This window comes from Anoplopoma fimbria, chromosome 7 (assembly GCF_027596085.1).
Source record: "Anoplopoma fimbria isolate UVic2021 breed Golden Eagle Sablefish chromosome 7, Afim_UVic_2022, whole genome shotgun sequence".
NCBI classification, from domain to species: Eukaryota; Metazoa; Chordata; class Actinopteri; order Perciformes; family Anoplopomatidae; genus Anoplopoma; species Anoplopoma fimbria.
This window is the reverse complement of record NC_072455.1, coordinates 6,638,965-6,657,457: the sequence shown is the minus strand read 5'-3', so window position 1 is coordinate 6,657,457 and position 18,493 is coordinate 6,638,965. Positions and strand designations below refer to the sequence as shown.

General features: G+C 40.3%; 1 protein-coding gene across 2 annotated transcripts in view; it reads left to right on the top strand.

Annotated features, from left to right (window-relative positions):
* The first annotated feature begins 912 nt into the window (after nt 1–912).
* The window catches only part of gas7b (growth arrest-specific 7b), a 68,540-nt gene continuing 50,959 nt past the window's right edge, over nt 913–18,493 (top strand). For both annotated transcript variants that reach the window (XM_054601326.1, XM_054601325.1), the window contains exon 1: nt 913–1,213. In XM_054601326.1, the coding sequence (XP_054457301.1) occupies nt 1,034–1,213 (180 nt within the window). In that variant the 5' untranslated portion in view covers nt 913–1,033. The remainder of the gene's footprint in view (nt 1,214–18,493) is intronic.

Here is an 18,493-nt window from a genome sequence, read left to right as displayed (position 1 = left end):
TATATAATGGACAGCTGTTTCGACATTAAATCACCACATCATCATCATCATCATCATCATCATCATCATTATATAAAAAATGAGTGTATGATAAAGTAAAGAAGAAGAACTTGAAGTTAGCTGCTGATTCCGACAGTTGCGATTTAAGTCCTCTATATTAACAGACAGAACTTCCGGTAGAATCTTACATACTAAAATTGGTAAAGCGCAGTTGCATAAAAAAGTGACGAGAAAAAATAAAGATAAATCATTAGTAATATTTCTCAAATAGGATATAGGATGGAAGCTGTCTGTTCTGCTTTATGATATTTATGATACTCTATATAAATTCATAGTTAGTATAAATGTATACAGCACAATTAACACACTGGTAGGCAGTTTGTAACTGTGTGACACACTCACAGTTATGAAAAATTAACAAACACATTGCTATGTGCTAAAATTACTGCCAATACTACATGCTCATCTTTATTGTTGCTTAGTAGGCTGCTACTAGAAGCATAGTAATATCTAGTAGTAGTAGTAATAGTAGTAGTAGGAGCTGGTAGTAGCCCACTGAAAAGACCTTTAAATGTTGACGTAAAAGTTCATTCATGTCACTGAAAAGTTAATTGGCTAAATGAAAAAAAGCTTATTATCTAAGGTTCGCTCACAATTTGTTTCAAGCTCTCAACCGCATCTCCTCAGCAGATGGAGTTTGCTCGTTTGTCATTGGGATAGCGTTTCCCAACTTCAAAACAGGTTGTGCTTTTATTTTGAAGTGAGGTTTATTAGACATCCGTCTGCCACCCCTCTCGCTACGCGCGGCTTGACGGTGCTCTTGTAGCGGACAGACGGAGCGTGCTGCTGGCAGACAGGCTGGAGGAGCAGAGCGCTGGGGAGGAGAACCTGTTCACCGGCTTCACACAAGTTTCACTCCGCTTCGCTGCTCTACGAGCTGAGCCAGCACCGGACACAAACCAGGACACAACGTTTCACGAAGCGGAGTGTGTCTTCATCACTGCGCGCGTGAGAGAGAGAAGTCGTGCTGGCGATGTCTGGATCGTACTGCAAAAGTTTGTACCCGTTCAGCGGGGAGCAGCACCAGCAGGGACTGAGCTTCGAGGCCGGGGACATTATTAAGGTGGTCCAGGCTCTGCCCGGGGGCTGGTGGGAGGGAGAGCTGGACGGAGCCAGAGGATGGTTCCCCTCGAGCTATGTCCAGGTCCTGGAGGTAAGAAAAGAAAATCCTCTTATTACTTGTTTGTAATACACGCAAGTCTTGATTTAACCTTAAGATTAAGTTTACTTGTTTTATATTTTATTAATTTGTTCTTTAAAAAAGTAAAAAATATATATTTTCTATTCTCTCTCACTCTTACACACACACACACACACACACACACACACACACACACACACACACACACTTGAAGATAAAGAGCGCATTGACAGATGCACTAATAAATGGTGTTCCCGTGCTGTGCTGATCAGATTAACCCGAACCTTCCCAGCAGTCAGCGCTTGGGCTGACTGAGCGGCCCAGTGGCTGCACACTTCCTCATTCCACACACATTCCAGTGAAATCCTCAGGCCCCCCCCCCAGCGAGCTAAGACTCTCTACTGTTGATACTCAGAAAAGGTTTCATCAAGCATCCACCCTGCTGAAGAGTTAGAAGTTGAACTTTCAGAGGACATCTGTACTGCAGCTGGAACTCTGACCTGTCTGCTAAAAGAGAACGGGTTCCAGTCTTCCTCAGTCAAATTAAAGAAATTGTATATACTGAATATAAAGCGTTTATGTATGATAAAATATATAATATTTTTAAGTCAAAACATCAATATTGGATGCTTGTTACTTACAAATATTAATATTATTATCACCATTAAAAACCCAGTACTGGTCAGCCTCTAATGGAAAGCTAAAAAGATTTGCAGTTTACTCACCGACAGAAAGAAGAACAACGACAATTTTGATAATCAACTTCCCAACAAAAATTTGAAACATGTGCTGCCTCCATCATGTCAATTGTGTAGATTTGCAGCTTTTCTCTGATTTATGAGCTGTGAATTAAATATCTGCTCGCCAAAAAGAGAAAATACCTCAAAATCATGTCAGCTTGAGCTCTGGTATATGCAATCAACATTCACACTGCATTCACAGACTACTGTTTCAAAGGTCCAACGGCACGCTCATATGAATAGTTAATAAAAACTGTGTCCGTTGCAGCCCTATTGGGGAGGACACGCATGAGATGACAGTTTAGATGAATAGAGGTCTGGTTTTGATCTCCATGTATGCATGGACACTTCTTTCTAAAACTGATGCTAAGCTAGATAAAGGCTCAGCCCTTAAGCTAGGCTGAACAAAGCAGCAGCAACATGCTTATCTGATGCTGGGTGACTTATCACACAGATTCTTCTCACTTTCACGGGAAACTGCAGACCGTGTCGGATGTTTGTGGTGCTGTGGGTTCAGGCCAAGGCTCTCACCACTAAGCAGCTATCCTGTCACTCTCAAAGGTTCTCTGCTCTAAAGTGGAACCACCTGAAAGTAAGCAGTACTGTTGAGAGACAGAGTGGTGGAGGAGGTGGGGAGAGGATTGTTGCAGCTCATTGGTATGTTTGGTTGGGACAGTTTTGCACCATCGCCTACCTGTTTCACCAGGCAGACAGCATGCATGGCAGCTGCATCTCTATTGGTATGTTAAAGTTCCACCTCATACTCATCAGAAATTGGTCTGAGGAGGTTACAGCTTAGATTGAAGTCCTGGACAGATTGTACTGTAGGCTAGCTGGTTCTCCTATATTTGGATTCGTACAGATTGAACAGTAATGGATCTGTACAGATAGAACATTAATGGATCCGTACAGATAGAACAGTGATGGATCTGTACAGATAGAACAGTGATGGGTCGGTACAGATAGAACAGTGATGGGTCGATACAGATAGAACAGTGTTGGATCCGTCCAGATAGAACAGTGATGGGTCGGTACAGATAGAACAGTAATGGATCTGTACAGATAGAACAGTGATGGGTTATTATTATGCTATCAGTAAATATTACAGTGGTTATTCTGGAACACTGAGATTCACCTCCTACTTCACTTAGGCTCAATCACACATAATGAAACCAGAGGTTTCCCCAGTTCTCCTTGAGTGTGTCATGGGTAAGTTGATGAGGCGTTGGGTGTAGGATGGCACAATGAAATGACTGATGGTGAAACAAAGAAACACTTCTCTATTTCCTCATTTTGTTACTTTGTTGAAGTCCAGAGGGGCGCTTTAAGGAAATCATAACCACTGCTTCACACTCCTAATCGTAAATGGTCATAAATGGAGGCTGATGCTTTAACCACTCAGACAGGGATTGTATAACTGGCCCAGTGAACAATGCAGCTCTGATCTGTTACTGTTGTCCTCCTCAGTACTGTGGCTATGTTCTACAAACAGCTCCATTCTTCAGAGCAGAATGAATCATTCACAACCTGTTGCTGCCTGGTGCATCACACTACACTTTGACACTTACTAACTTTATTTTGCATGAAGAACGATATTATACATAGTTCCTCTTCAATACCAAAAGGTGAATTCAAAGGTCTTACTTAATCTGTATGACTGTTATTTTGTGATGTGTAATGTTAGCAAACTTTATTAGTTAATTTTCCAACTTTAGAACTCTCTGTTACACTGTTGTAGCATTTACCATTATGTAATACTTTTCATGGTCATACAAGTTACATAAGCCAATGTTTTTTAAGCATGAATATCTTTTTATCACTTAAGGCAACATTTTACTCCCCAGAGTAATTAGCACTCAGACAGCTTGTTAACAAACTAACAGTCTTAAACTGTGTTGGTAATAATCCTTTATTGCACAGGAACTCTGTGTGTCCGTTAACAGACACACAGACTTCCTCACCTTCACTTTATCTCTGAAGTTTTGCTAACCTGTGGGTTTTAACCAGTCAAACTTAATTTCAACATCAACAATTAACTTAATGAGTACAAGCTCATCAATACATTTATGATGGCCAAAAGTACAAAAATAAATGAAGACCCAAATGGTAATGAGCCTTTATAAGAATAGTTCAATTTAATTTTGAGAGATATGTTTAGCCTATCTTAGCATACAGACTTGGAGTAGCAGGACTCACTGCACCTGTCTGTTGTTTGTCTAAAATAGTTGATGAAGGTCAAACCACAACTCGTCCTTTTTAAACTTCAGTTTGTGTTCACGTTAAGCAAACAAGGCACAAGGTGACATTAGTGAGCTTTGGCAGTGTTAATAGATGTATGTTTCAACCTACTTCCAGTCTTTACGCTAAGCTAGGCTAACCTCTTTCAGCCTCCAGGTCCGTATTGAGCGGAGAGACACGTGAGATCGATCTTCTCATCTAAATCTCGCAATGAAAGCTAAATGGAATATTTTTAAAAACACAATGAACTATTCATAAGTTTCAGGAAAGCTCAGTAGATGATGGTTTTTGCACAGTTGCTGGCAAATATGAACTGGTGATTGTTCATATATACGCAGAGGTGTGTAGCAACGAGTAACATTTACTCCGTTAAATGTTCTCAAGTAACTTTTTTTTGTAAATTGTATTTGTCAGTGTAGTTTTAATGCAGCATACTTTTTACTCTCACCAGTGTAGTTTATGTAAGAGAAAAATGAAAAATACCATTACTACTGCTTTCTGTTGTACTGTAAACATTCAAGCTAATGGTATAAATTTAACTAGTCATGCATTATGGAGCCTTAAGAGAGACAGAAAAGTAGAGAGGAAAAAAAAAGACCAACTGCTTTTATTACCTGTGGACATGGCTGAAGTCATGTTTCAACCACAGATGTTCTTCCTCAGGACAAAGTAAAGGAGTCAACAGATCTGTATTTGACAGGTAATCAATAATAAAACATTACAATATTATCTCCTTTTTGGCCTGAATGATTCATCTGATTTGAGAGATTTTCAGAAAGACAAGAGACAGATTAGTCCACTTCTCTAATCGTATTGTCTTCATGTGATTGGAGAGACCTGGATTTGATCTGTGTCTGTCTGTGATGGGAACCAGGATTTAGGACATCTATACTGGAATGATCCAAGTTTAAGGACACTGTAACATGTTGACACTCTTTATAATTACTTTCTGACACTCCAGAAGAACATTTTGTACATTTTAATCTCAGAGGGGAATATTGTACTTATACCTTCACTACATTTATTTGACAAAATTAGCTACTAGTTAGGCTACTTCAAAGATTTAGATTCTTAATACAAACTATAAATCAACTAATAAACTATGATGTATTATTAAGCAGTATACAGCCTAATTATTAAATATATAAAATAATCAAAATGAGCTTCACCTTTAATAGCTACAACATTAAAGTAGTCAACACAGTGCATTAATAATTATAATCTAATGATAGTAAAATATATTAAAATATAATTATATTATTTAAAATGGGCCATTCTGCATAATGAGTATACTTTACTGATACTTTAACAATGTTTTGATGCTAATACTTTTGTACTTTTACTTGAGTATCATTTTGAAAGCAGGACTACTTGTAACACTACTATTTCGAGGTGAGAAAGCAAAAGGGCTTCAGGGTAGAAGCAAAGCCAATAAGTGTAATGGTACAGGGAATAGTAATAGTAATGTGACTAATAATAATAAGGATAGTAGCAGTAGGTGTCATCAGGGCCACAGCAGGAGGCACGACCACAGTCCAGGTACAGCCACGATTTATGGAAACCTGCGAGGCGAGAAAGCACAAAGACTCCATGGTAGAAGCAAAGCCAATAAGCGTAATAGTATGCAGTCTAGGCCTATAGCAGCATATCTAGGGGCTGAACCAAGGCAAACCTGAGCCAGCCCTAACTATAAGCGCTATCAAAAAGGAAAGTCTTAAGCCTGCTCTTGAAAGTGGTGAGTGTGTCTGCCCCCCGGACTGAAACTGGAACCTGGTTCCACAGAAGAGGAGCCTGATAACTGAAGGCTCTGGCTCCCATCCTACTTTTATATACTCTAGGAAGCACAAGTAACCCTGCATTGAGGGAGCACAGCTCTCTAGTTGGGTAATATGGAACTATAAGTTCATTTAGATAAGATGGTGCCTGGCCAGTTTGTAGGTGAGTAGAATAATTTAAAATTATATTCTTGATTTAACAGGGAGCCAGTGCAGAGAAGCTAATACTGGAGTAATATGATCTCTTTTCTTAGTTTTTGTTAGAACACGTGCTGCAGCATTCTGGATCAACTGGAGAGATTTAAGAGACCTATTAGAGCAGCCTGATAATAACGAATGCAGTAATCTAGTCTAGAGGTAACAAATGCATGAACTCATTTTTCTGCATCGCTTTGAGACAGGATTTGCCTGATTTTTGAAATATTACGTAAATGAAAATAGGCTGTCCTTGAAATTTGTTTTATATAAGAGTTAAAAGACAGATCCTGATCAAAGATGACTCTGAGGTTCTTTACGGTAGTGCTGGATGCCAGAGCAATGCCACTTAGACAAACTATATCGTTAGATAATTGATTTCGAAGGTGATCTGGTAATAACTTCAGTTTTGTCAGAGTTTAACATCAAGAAGTTTCAGGTCATCCAGGTTTTTATGTCCTTAAGACATGCTTGAAGTTTAGAGAACTAGTTAGTTTTGTCTGGCTCAATCGATAGATATAATTGGGTACCATCTGCATAACAATGAAAGTTTATTGTGTTTTCTGATAATATTCCCTAAAGGAAGCATATATAAGGTGAATAAAATTGGTCCAAGAACAGACCCTTGTGGAACCCTGTGACTGAGTTTGGTTTTCATCGAGGTTTCATTGTTTACATATACAAACTGAGATCGGTCTGATAAATACGACTTAAACCAGCTAAGTGCGGTTCCTTTAATGCCTATTAGATGCTCCAGTCTCTCTAATAAGATTTGATGGTCAATGGTGTCGAACTCAGCACTAAGGTCTAACAATACACGTACAGAGACAAGTCCTTTGTCTGATGCAATTAGAAGGTCATTGGTCATTTTCAGCAATGCTGTCACTGTGCTATGATTCATTCTAAATCCTGACTGAAAATGTAGAAAGTCACACAGCTGCTTTTCTACTGCTTTCTCGAGGATCTTAGAGAGGAAGGGAAGGTTAGATATAGGTCTACAGTTAGCCAACGACTCTGGATCAAGAGTGGGTTTCTTAAGAAGAGGTTTAATTACAGCTAGTTTGAAGGCCTGTGGTACATGGCCTGTTAGTGGCAGGTCATGTCATCAGGAGATCATGACTTGTCAAGTCATCACAAATAAATACAAGTGAATGCATGTGATTACTTGTTTAACTTTATCTGAGGAAATGATTCCAGTCATATCCTCATCTAATTTAAGACTTGTTTTTCTTAAGCTAATCGCTACTCAAGTCATTTTATCTGAAAATACTTTTGTACTCTATCTCAAATAGTTTTTTGATGACTACTTTTACTTGTACTTGACTACTTGTTTTTTAAAAAGTAACAGCAATTGAGTACAGTTGATTAATCTCCCCACCTCTATGTATGTATGTATGAGAACATGGCTCTCATTGTTCCCTTCCAGGTAATGTGTTGTGACAACTTCTCTCAGTGGACATCATATATTAAATGAGAGTGAGGAGTGGGAACTGTACTGTATGAAAAGGTTCTCTCCTCCACTCCAGTAAGTATGACCACCATGCACCAGAGCATCATGATTCATAATGACAGTGAGTCATATCAGTGTTGGGCATACTGGTGCTCACTGTTCACCTAATGACGAGGAAATTAAAAGAAAGCACGAGAAACAAAAAGGGAGTCAACGCAGCAGCTGAGAGTCATCAGTGACTTTCTGCCTGGTTACTACTTCTAAAGAACATATTGTCCAAAACAGACACCAATGATTTAATGTCTGTGAGCTTTTATCAGCAAATGGATGGACTCATTCAGTCAATCAACCTGCTAGCAGTGTTTGGAGCTGTCTTCACTGTCTCCAGGCAGATGTTTCAATGCTTTTAAGCTCTTCGTGACCGAGTCTGGCTCGGTGTTATTGCTCTTGTTACTCCATCATTTCATGGAGTAATGTCTTATTACTGCGCTCCATCTTTTTTATGCATGGTATTCAGGCACACTTCAGCATGTCGAAGATGGGATTATTAAACCCCTCAAGCTTGTTTTTGGACACTTTTCAATATTGTCATATTGTCAATAAGACAAAAAAATAACACAAATGAATATCACGATTGCCTGTAATGTAAATGCAAGGCTCCATCGTAAGGCTAGTTTTTACAGAGCAGGCACAACAGACTGAGGAAAGTGAACATGTGAAAACATATTGTAGTATATATTAAATCACTCTCACCATATCATTTAGTTCAGTATGGTCTATATCTATACATAGACAATACAGGATTAAATCATACGGTCGGAGTGCACATATACGCAGCAACAAAAACTCTAACAGTAGTTATTGCTGTGACAGGAACTGAATGTACAGTGGAAGGCTGGCTGAACGCTGTGGGGAGAAGGACTCTTCTGTTTTTGTCTAAATCCTCTCATATTGTCATATTTAGGCGATGCTGAGGATTTCCTGACACGTACACCAAATGATTAATTTGAAGATGACTGCAGCCCTGGTTGCCATATAAACAGGGACTGTAGAGATTCTCATTAGACATTGAATCAGCTGCTGGTGCCATGTTTAATTCATTTGTGACACACACTGGGTTATAGCCTTTAACGACTGATCAGAGGGCAGTTACACTCTATTGTTCAATTCAATTCAATTCAGTTTATTTTGTATAGCCCAGAATCACAAATTACAAATTTGCCTCAGAGGGCTTTACAATCTGTGCACATGCGACATCCTCTGTCCTTCCCTCACATCGGCACAGGAAAAACTCCCCTAAAAAACCCCTTTAACAGGGAGAAAAAAGGAAGAAACCTATGGGAGAACGACAGAGGAGGGATCCTTCTCCCAGGATGGACAGAATGCAATAGATGTCATGTGTACAGAATGAACAGCATAACAGAAGAATGAACAGCATAACAGAGTATTGTTGATCTGAGGCTAAGGATGACATTCCCATAACAAATTAGAACTCTGCTACAAGTGTTGAAATAACAACCAGGGCAGTTAACGAGTAATAGAAGCCCTGCAGCTGGGGCCCATCTGCAGGGAGACCCCCTGACTCCTTCATGTGGATGAAATATATTAAGTGCAGGTTGCCACATACTGTACAGTCAAGTGGGACTTTCTTCTTCCACTTGAAAATGTCACTCATTTGAAGTCAATTCCCCTCATTTTAATGGTGGGTTCACATTATTACGATTCTTATAACATCATGTATTGTTTCTTAGGTGTGAATTGCCATGTTCCATTATGTCTCCCTGTAGCCAGGGTGACTACTGTAAGCATTACAGGACTATTGGCTGTAAATTACAGAGAACCACTATGTCTCCTGTATGCTTCTCCTGGTGGAGTGTCAGCTGTGTGTATTAAACTGTAGAGCTGAGAGCGAGTGTGTGTGTGCGTGTGTGCGTGTGTGTGTGTGTGTGTGTGCGTGTGCGTGTGTTGGGGGTGTGTGTGGTGGTGTGCGTGTGTTGGGGGCGCTGGGTGGGTGCTGTAGAGCCTCCAGCTCTCACCCAGGTGCTTCCCCTGCCCGCTGGAAAACGAACACCACCTCCTGTGCTGACGTCATACCAGAATACAGTCATTTCTTCTCATGGAACGTAAGCGTGCAGAGCTTTGAAATATCAGCTGAATGGCTGTGGAGCACTGTTAAACACAATCGGTTGTTTGATTAGACACTGATGAATAGTAGAGCTGTCATAGAGCGGCTTAGGAAAAACGGCTGTGTAGAAATAATGCCTCAGCACAGGGCAACGGGCAAAGGAAAGGAGAAATGCTTTAAAAACACTGTTGTTTTGTGGCAGCAAGACCTTAGGAACCTTTAAAGTCTGCATGGTTAATATAATAAGGTCGATTTGTCACCAAATTTAGGTTATGGTAGCAAAGAGAACTATTTCAAGCCTCAATCTCTTTGGTCCTGGTCTATAACAGTGTTGATATTTTGAGTTATAGCTTGAGAAACATTAGCTCACTTTAAGAGTAATTACTGTTATTTTCGACTTGGGCCTCATTTCTCCTTTCTTTTTCTTCATACAATTGGACTTTGGCCAAAGTCTAGTGAAATACTCCTCCGAAGGGCTCTGTGAATTTTATCTTACAGGGATCACTGGACTGAATATAGTGTGAATCACCCATATACACTGAAGACTGCCAGTGAATTTGGGAAAACAGCCACATGGTTGAGGTGATATTGAGGGTATTAAGTGTGTGTCTAACATTTTTGACGTGTGGTTTGATGTTTAGTTTAAAGGGCACTTTTACAAATCAGGTGATCATGTTAAAATAGTTAGTTGGGAACTTTATTTTTCACAATTTGGAAAATTGTCTTTAGATTCACCACAATCAGCATGAGTTCCAAAGAATACAGTATTAAGAATTAGTAAAAACATTGGGAGAACTTGGAGTTCAATCATTTGCAATCAAATACAGTTCAGTAGCCTTATTTCAAAAAGTACAATGAGCAAATTCAATGAGGGTGGTGTGAGGATGACCCTGTACCATTAATTGTGTATTTCATAACTTAACTGTGGTTGGGAAAATCATTTCTTGTAGACATTTTTGGTGGCTGTTGACATTCATAAGCACCTTCTAGAGGGAAGCAATTCACACTGTGGGTGTAATGGATGGGATGAGTCGCTTGTTATGCCAAGAGATTTTGTTTGGTATTCAGTGGTTTCTCTTTAGTTTTACTGGCCTTGTTAATCACCCATAACTTTACTTAAAGTCTCTGTACCAAGAAACCATGATAACATTTTAGTTCACCATTTCAGGAATATATTTTGATTCTTGAAATATATACTTTATATATCTATAAAACTAAAGTGTATATCATTAAAAGATAAAGATCAGTAAAAATACAATCTTTTATATCCTAATCATAAAATTTTAGTCTGACTTCAGAGTGGTTGAATCATTTTTTTGATGGTGCAAAAAAAATGGTCTGGAGTCTTGAAGACCAGCTGCTATAAGTAAACAAATCAACAAAAATCTATCTGTATCTGCCAATATGGATCTACAACGATCGGCGACAAGTATCGGAGGCAATACAGCGTGATCAGGATCTTTAAGTTATTTTTGCTCCCTTTTTTAATTTGTTCTGATCCTATCCGTGATCCGTGAACCTTGAGTTTTATGATCCCTTGCACCATCACTGGATATGACCATTCATTGGTTCTACTAGTGTTTATCTCAAGAGGACTCGACTTACACCAGTTCCTGAGGGATGTTATATAATTAAAATACAGACTTCCCCCTGCAGTGTTCCCCTCATGTAGGAGGCTGAAGAGAGTCATATCATCAGCGTATTTATAGAAGGTAAAATCTGAATCTTGGATTCTAAAATACTTGGTATACAGTGAAACTAATAAAGGGTGTTCTAATACAGGTGCTTGAGTGCTTGATCACTGGTGTTTAGGAGGCAGATTTAAGTAATGTTTTGCTAAAGATCAGCCCTTCCTAAAAGTTTAGATATTCCATCAGATGATAAACCAAGCCCTTGGATTTAGACATTGGGGCAGTCATAGAGGGTCTTTTGCAATTTGTGATTCAAACTGGTAAGATACACAGAAATCTTGCTGCCAAGCGCGTGTTACTAAAATGGTCCATTTGAAAACACGAAGGTCCTAATCTAGAGCCAGGGTTTGGTTTGTCCATTCTTGGCTAATGTAGAAACATGGTGGCCAGTACCTGCTTTATATGTAGATATAAATTGTGATATACACTAAAGAAAACATACTTATTTATTCCATTTGTGCCAATAGATCCCACTAAAGACTACACACTTAAATCCCATTTTGTTTCTTGTGTCAATGATTTTATTATTTCACTCATGACCACAGTTGAGGGTTTTAGTGTATAACAACTGAAACATGAAGTACTCTGCCTGCATGGTTAGCTCCCTCTTTCACCAGACCGTTTGGTGCCACTCCTACATTAATACGGACCTCATTGAAACCATCTGCCTTTTGACATGATGCTACATTTTACCCTAACTGGAACAACACTGAGATATTTATAGTCCTTCACTTTTGGCGACTACCCGGTCCCAAATCCACCATTTCCTGGCAGAGCGCCATGGTCTCAGACCGGGAGTTCTTACTCTCATTCTAGCTTCTTCACACTCAGCTGTGAACCACTCCAGTGCGTCTTGGAGGTGATCTGAATAATTATGTGTGAGATCTTAATGGACAGTAAACATAAACCAGAAGAATCCATACATTAAAAAATGTGATTCATAACTTACATTAAGACTGCGCTTACAGAAGAATAGGTTTCCACCAGGGACGTTTGGAGGGGAAATCCAGATCAGGTGGAACAAAAACAGATCAATGTAACCACATAAGTCTACCCAGTCTATATTTCCCAACAGTGTAAATACACTCAAGAATTAGACTGCATCTGTTTAAAAGAGGGGGGACATGTTTTGGGAGAGGACAGACATTTAGCTGACTCCGGGGTCCAACCAGGACAAATAGAGCAGCAAAACTTTGCTTTACCAACTGAGTGAAGCAGTCAGGATTTTTGTTGTCCTGCAGTGGCTATTGACTTAGCATTAATTACTTTTACGGATGCACCGATTTCAATAGCAGGCCGATAGTGACTCTATGTGTCTATATACTCTATACATTGTATACAGGAATTTAAATTTCTGTTAAGTTTTGACCAATTTGTTGCTTCATTAGAAAGATTTACACTTGAACTGTAATTCGCATTATTTTTGAAGATTTTTTACCAACGTGTTGGTGTACCATTCATTGTTTTAATACTAAATAACAATTCAAACTTATATCTTACAATATTTAAGTCAAGCCTGATGTTGCCTTACACACAAATGAGTATAACCAGTCTCTTCCACACAGTGAGGCATACAGATTATTAAACAGCGGTATCAGATAGGTACTGGGTCTTGGCTGATACCCAAAGCCAAGGTACCAGTATTGGGACTGACAAAGTCAGATAGGTGCATCCCTAGTTACTGCAGAGTGGAGTTTAGTACTGGAGTGGAAAATAAAACAGAGGACTGACATTCTGCCATATCTGATCCTGAAAACATAAGCAGGCCTGTAAAATAATCCTTTATTAGTCCCGCAGCGGGGAAATTTGCAGACTGTACAGATTATTTGTGCACACTGGAGAGCATGCTCCTTTATACCATTGCTCAGTGTGTGTCATAGTGGTCCTGTCTGAGTCACGTCATGTGCTCGGCTAGAGTAGAGGCTTAGAGGAGCGGCAGTGAGACGAACGAGGCTTGAGATATTCACATAAAGGAGGGGGCGGGGCGTGACAGAACAGGCTTTGTTAGCTGTGCTGGACACACACTCACACAAACACACATGAGCAGACATTACGTGTGTGAGCGTATGAACACATCACAGACACATTACGTGTGTGAGCGTATGAACAGAATATGTGTGTGACTGAGTGCATGCTTTAACATGCATGTGCATCCACCCTCCTCTCTGAGTGTCTGAAGTGTCTCTACATCAGAGTATGTGGCTTCGCTTCAGGCTCCCACATCTGCCCAAACCAAAACAATGTTTCCCAAATAAAGACACGGTCCACAGCCCCCATCGCTTTTTTTCCCCGTCTCACTGTCTCCCTCCAGGGACTGTTTCATTCTTTCTCTCCTCCTCCTCCATTCACTCAGTCTAGCCATATCATGACACATTCTTCTCTCTTGGTCTAGTGAGAAACTTCTCCCTGGCTGAATTTCTCACATGAGGCCTAAACGCCCCCAGAGTTGGGAACTCTGGCGACTCAGCCTCAGACCTCCAGGGAAAGAGGTTAGAGGTCTCCACTGGGGCCTATCGATAACTGTAGTGATGAAAGGTAGATATGCTGCTCTCAGAAGTTTCTAGTTTAGTAAGCATCTTTTTTTGAGTGGGTCATTGGAGTCTATTAACTATAGATGCCCATCAAAAAGCCCAAAGTGACTCTATTGAACGTCTCAGAAACCAACATATTCAGTTCACTATCAAATATGACAAAGAAAAGCAGCAATTTCTTGCAATTAAGTAGCTTTAATTTAAAACTGTTGAAAAGAGTGGCTTAAATATTATTATGTTATTAGAATAGTTTCTGCTCAACTGACTAATTAATCAACTTATTTTTTCAGCTCTTATGTTAATAGAGATGCACACTTTATCAGTATCTAAAGCTCTAGTAAAAGATTGGTCAAACTCCGGGCTTAAAGAGAGCCTATGTCACTATGCTGAATATAATATATAAGTAGCACAAGTAGTAAAGAGTCATAAAGGCAGTGAACTGACTCAGGTAAACATAAGAAATAATGTTAGCAAACATTCTTGTTCGTCTGTAGATTAGTACAGTCTCAAACTGCTCTACATGAAAGTACATCATGAGTTGACTTCTAAATTTGAATTTAATTGAATGAAATGAGCTAACAATAGCCTCTGTAAACTAGTGAGGCCTAGACTGGTACCATGTAAGACTGTAGCAGCAAAACCCCTGAGTTTGAGCCAGTATTCTTAGTTTTTATTTAAGTGGGTATTAGTATGCCATGCCATAAGGGGACAGAAAACCATGTGGGTTAAGGGCCCCGCATCACAATCATGTGACAAGTACCTGTACACACAGGTGGTAGTCTCAGTGTGTTTGGGCCGCTGAAGATGGAATGATTCTTACAGCAAAGACTAACACAATGAAACTGCAGAAAACAATAAGCTAGATTCTCAATATCACACAAGTACTAATACAGCAACCAAACTACAGTCTGCAATCTACAACTACAGCATCATAGAAGAAGAAAGCTGAGATTAACCAACGGTTTGTGGGTCAAGAACACATTGTAGTGCTCCATTCAACACCAAGGCTATCAGTATGGGCCAATTAGTGTACTGAATTGAAAAAGAATACGTATTATTTTTTATGAATTCAACTTTTCATTAATGATAAAATTGATATGCTATTTAATTTCTTCGAAATTATTCATAGTGTCACTTTAATAACGCTTTCCAGCTTGGAACTATATCCAAAGTGGAGTGTGGGAAACCTGGTCAAGGCCACCAATGGGGTTGCTGAACATATAGATATGATATGATCTTTCATATATTTCAAATAAAATGTATAGTTTTGAAATTTCATAACTATAAAAAAACATAATTTCAGGTAAACCACGTGGAGCTTTAAGCTTACCTGATAATTTGACAGCTCCATAATAGCTGAAGACTCAGCAGGCCTCAGATGTCTATCGGCTGTAATAAAGATGATTAAATGTATTAGACAGTGCTGATTGAGCAGCCGTGTCTCTTTTACCACAGGCAGCAGCATCAGCATGTGTGTGAACTTCCCAGTAACCAGCAGTGCAGATACAACGGTGGTGTCCCACAAAAGGAAGTTGGAGGTATTTAGGAGGGAATAATAGGAAACAGACACTTCCCCTGCCAGTCTGTCTGTCTGTCAGACCTCTGTTCCCCTGCTCCTCTGACATGACGAGGTAGAGGAGGCAGCAAGCGGGGAATAAAACATCAGAGTGCAGACATCCACTGTGTACCTCACTGCTATTCTAGGAGAAACTCCAGGCTGGAGGAGGCCCACGCTCCCTGTCCGCATCTCATCATCACAAAGACTGTGTGCTTGTTTGTGGCTGCTTACAGCTCTGCTGCAGTATATATACAGCTGGAGTTTGTTTACAAGACGTGCATGTCTACAGCATGGAATGTCTTAACAGTGAAGTAGACGAGCATACTGTATTTGTTCAGGAAGGGATAAATGCAATGAAGCGAAGACATGATTGGGTTTGCACTAAGAACATCTTGCAGTTATCACTGGGGCCTCATTTGAAAATGTGGTTGTTAATAAATGGAGCAACGGCAGTATTATTGGACCTATTATTAGGTAAAACTGCTGATAATAAAAAAGCAAAATATAATCTTACTGAAAGATCTCTTCAATCATTTCATGTCAACATAATACTGCCTCATGTTTTTGTCTTTGGAGATTTATGATTTATAAGAATACCGCTCAAACAGGATTATATTAGAAATCACCTGTTCAAATGAAAAGTTCTGACTTTATAAGCACCAAACCACCTGAAAAGTAATTTGTGGAGGCCTTTTGGATTCAAAGCCATATATGTTTAATGAAGTTTAGGCGGTTTACATCTTTGTGAGTTGTGTTCAAATTGATTTTAATAAATGACATGTAAGTCAGAATTTGTTCAAACTTGAGAAAGTGACAGCCCTAAGGGAATAAACAAGCAACCATCATACCCAGCACTCAAGACCAGCCATTATGTTGTTATATAGGGTAGTCTGGTTCCTCTCTCTCCATGTGATGGCAAAATAAACTTCATAGAAGATTCAAACCTCACAGCTGCTAAGGAAACAATTATGCCTCTTAAACCGAGGTCATACAAAGAGATGAATACTCGTAAAAATCTGTCTTTTGTTTATCAAAAACTAAGTGAATTTTGGGCGGAAAGGTAATGAAGGTAACAAAGTTTGCAGCTTGAAACATAGCTAGCTTTGTAAAGAAAAGACGCTGTAGTCTGCTTGTCCTCACAATCCCATAACAGTGGATACTAAGGGACAAAGTTTGTCAGAATACCAATACGAACTTCTCAAACCAACTCAACTTAATCCACTTTTTTGCTTTGAGGTGGTGACTCAGAAGAAATGTATTTAAAGTTTCTTCAGATGTTGATGGGAGGCGAGTATTTGATAGATTGTACCTTGATTACCTCTAGCTACAATAAATTGAAAGTTACATATGTAACTACGGTTCTATGAATCCTGGATGACTGCCAGATTCAGCTTAACACCGAATATCTTCTGTCTCGCACACACGCAGGTCTTTATATCAACAAACTCATGTGTGACCTCGGATGACCCGAACCGAGTATAAGTTCCGGTGTCATCCCTGAGATCAGTCCTACGGAATCTTCTTGCGAGTTCACGAAATTCCGAGTGACCAAGAACTCTGGCGGTCATCCAGAATTATAGAACCGTAGTTACATCTGTAACTTTCGTTCTATTCTATCCTTACTGCCAGAGGTAGTGCTTAACACTTGATGACTTATATCAACAGAGTCGTGAGGAATCCCAAGTACATACCTCATATAGCTGAGGCAGAGGAACTTGGCAGTAGAACCACACCCATTGGATGGGGTGTTGCGACGTTCACTCTGTAGTATCTGATAAATGTGCTGGGCGATGCCCATGAGGCCGCAGCACATATATCCTCCACGGGCACACCTTTCAGGGTCGCCCACGACGTGGAGACACTAGTAGAATGGCACTTCACTCCGGATGGCAGAGCACGGCCGTTCGCCCTGTATGCATGGGCATTGTTCTCCACTATCCAGTGAGACAGGCGCTGTTTCGAGAGAGCACACCCCCTCTTAGGACGCCACAGCAGACAAAGAGCTGCTCCGACTGCCGTATGCAGGAGGTGGCTTCCAAATAAGCTCTGAGGGCCCGCACCGGGCACAGCAGCCTTGACCTCTCCTTTCCTAACGGGGGGTCAAACTGCACAAGCTGGATAGGCTGATTGACATACGAGCGAGCAGCACCTTTGGGAGAAACGCTGTATTAGTCCACAAAGTGACACCCGAACCATCTGAGTTCCACCTCAGACATGGTTCAATCACCGACAGGGCATGTAGCTCACCCGCCTACAGACGTGAACCACTCTCCTCTGGAAAAAGCATGACGCATTTCTGCTGTGCTCAAAATGTGGAATAGCAACACCTTCAGGAACTTGTTGAGTCCCCTCAGATCCAGGACTGGGCGCAGTCCGCTGCCTCTCTTTTTTACAAGAAAGTAGGTTGAGTAGAACCCCCCGAGCTGATGTTATAGAGAACAATGCAAATTGATCTCACGGATTGATGTTCACAAATGAAGATTGTCAATATCACACTGGTGATGACCGGGGCTCAATGGTCCGAACGGCGAACACACCGTTACCTCCTAAGAGGGACAATTTGTCGCAGCCTTAGGAGGGCGAGAGATCCACAACTCCGACCAGTGGTCACAAGGCTACAAGCGACGAGCTCAAGAAATCTTAATTGAAGACAATCTTAGCTTAAACTGATGCTACCATGGTAGTTTGCCTGCGTAAGCGAGAAGATAAAAAAGAACTGATCTCAGGGATGACACCGGAATTTATACCCGGTTGGGGTCACCCGAGGTCACACGTGACTTTGTTGATGTAAAGATTCGACCTGGGTGTGCGCGAGACAGAAGATATTCAGTGTTAAGCACTGCCTCTGTCGGTCAAAGGATGAAATAGAACTATACTGTATGTTTGTACATGGACTCTGGTGCTGTAGTCTAGGGTCATTTCCACATCCTCAAGGTCATGTTCAGGAACATCTCTGCACAGCTGCTCTGACAGACCTTGACCCCCACGG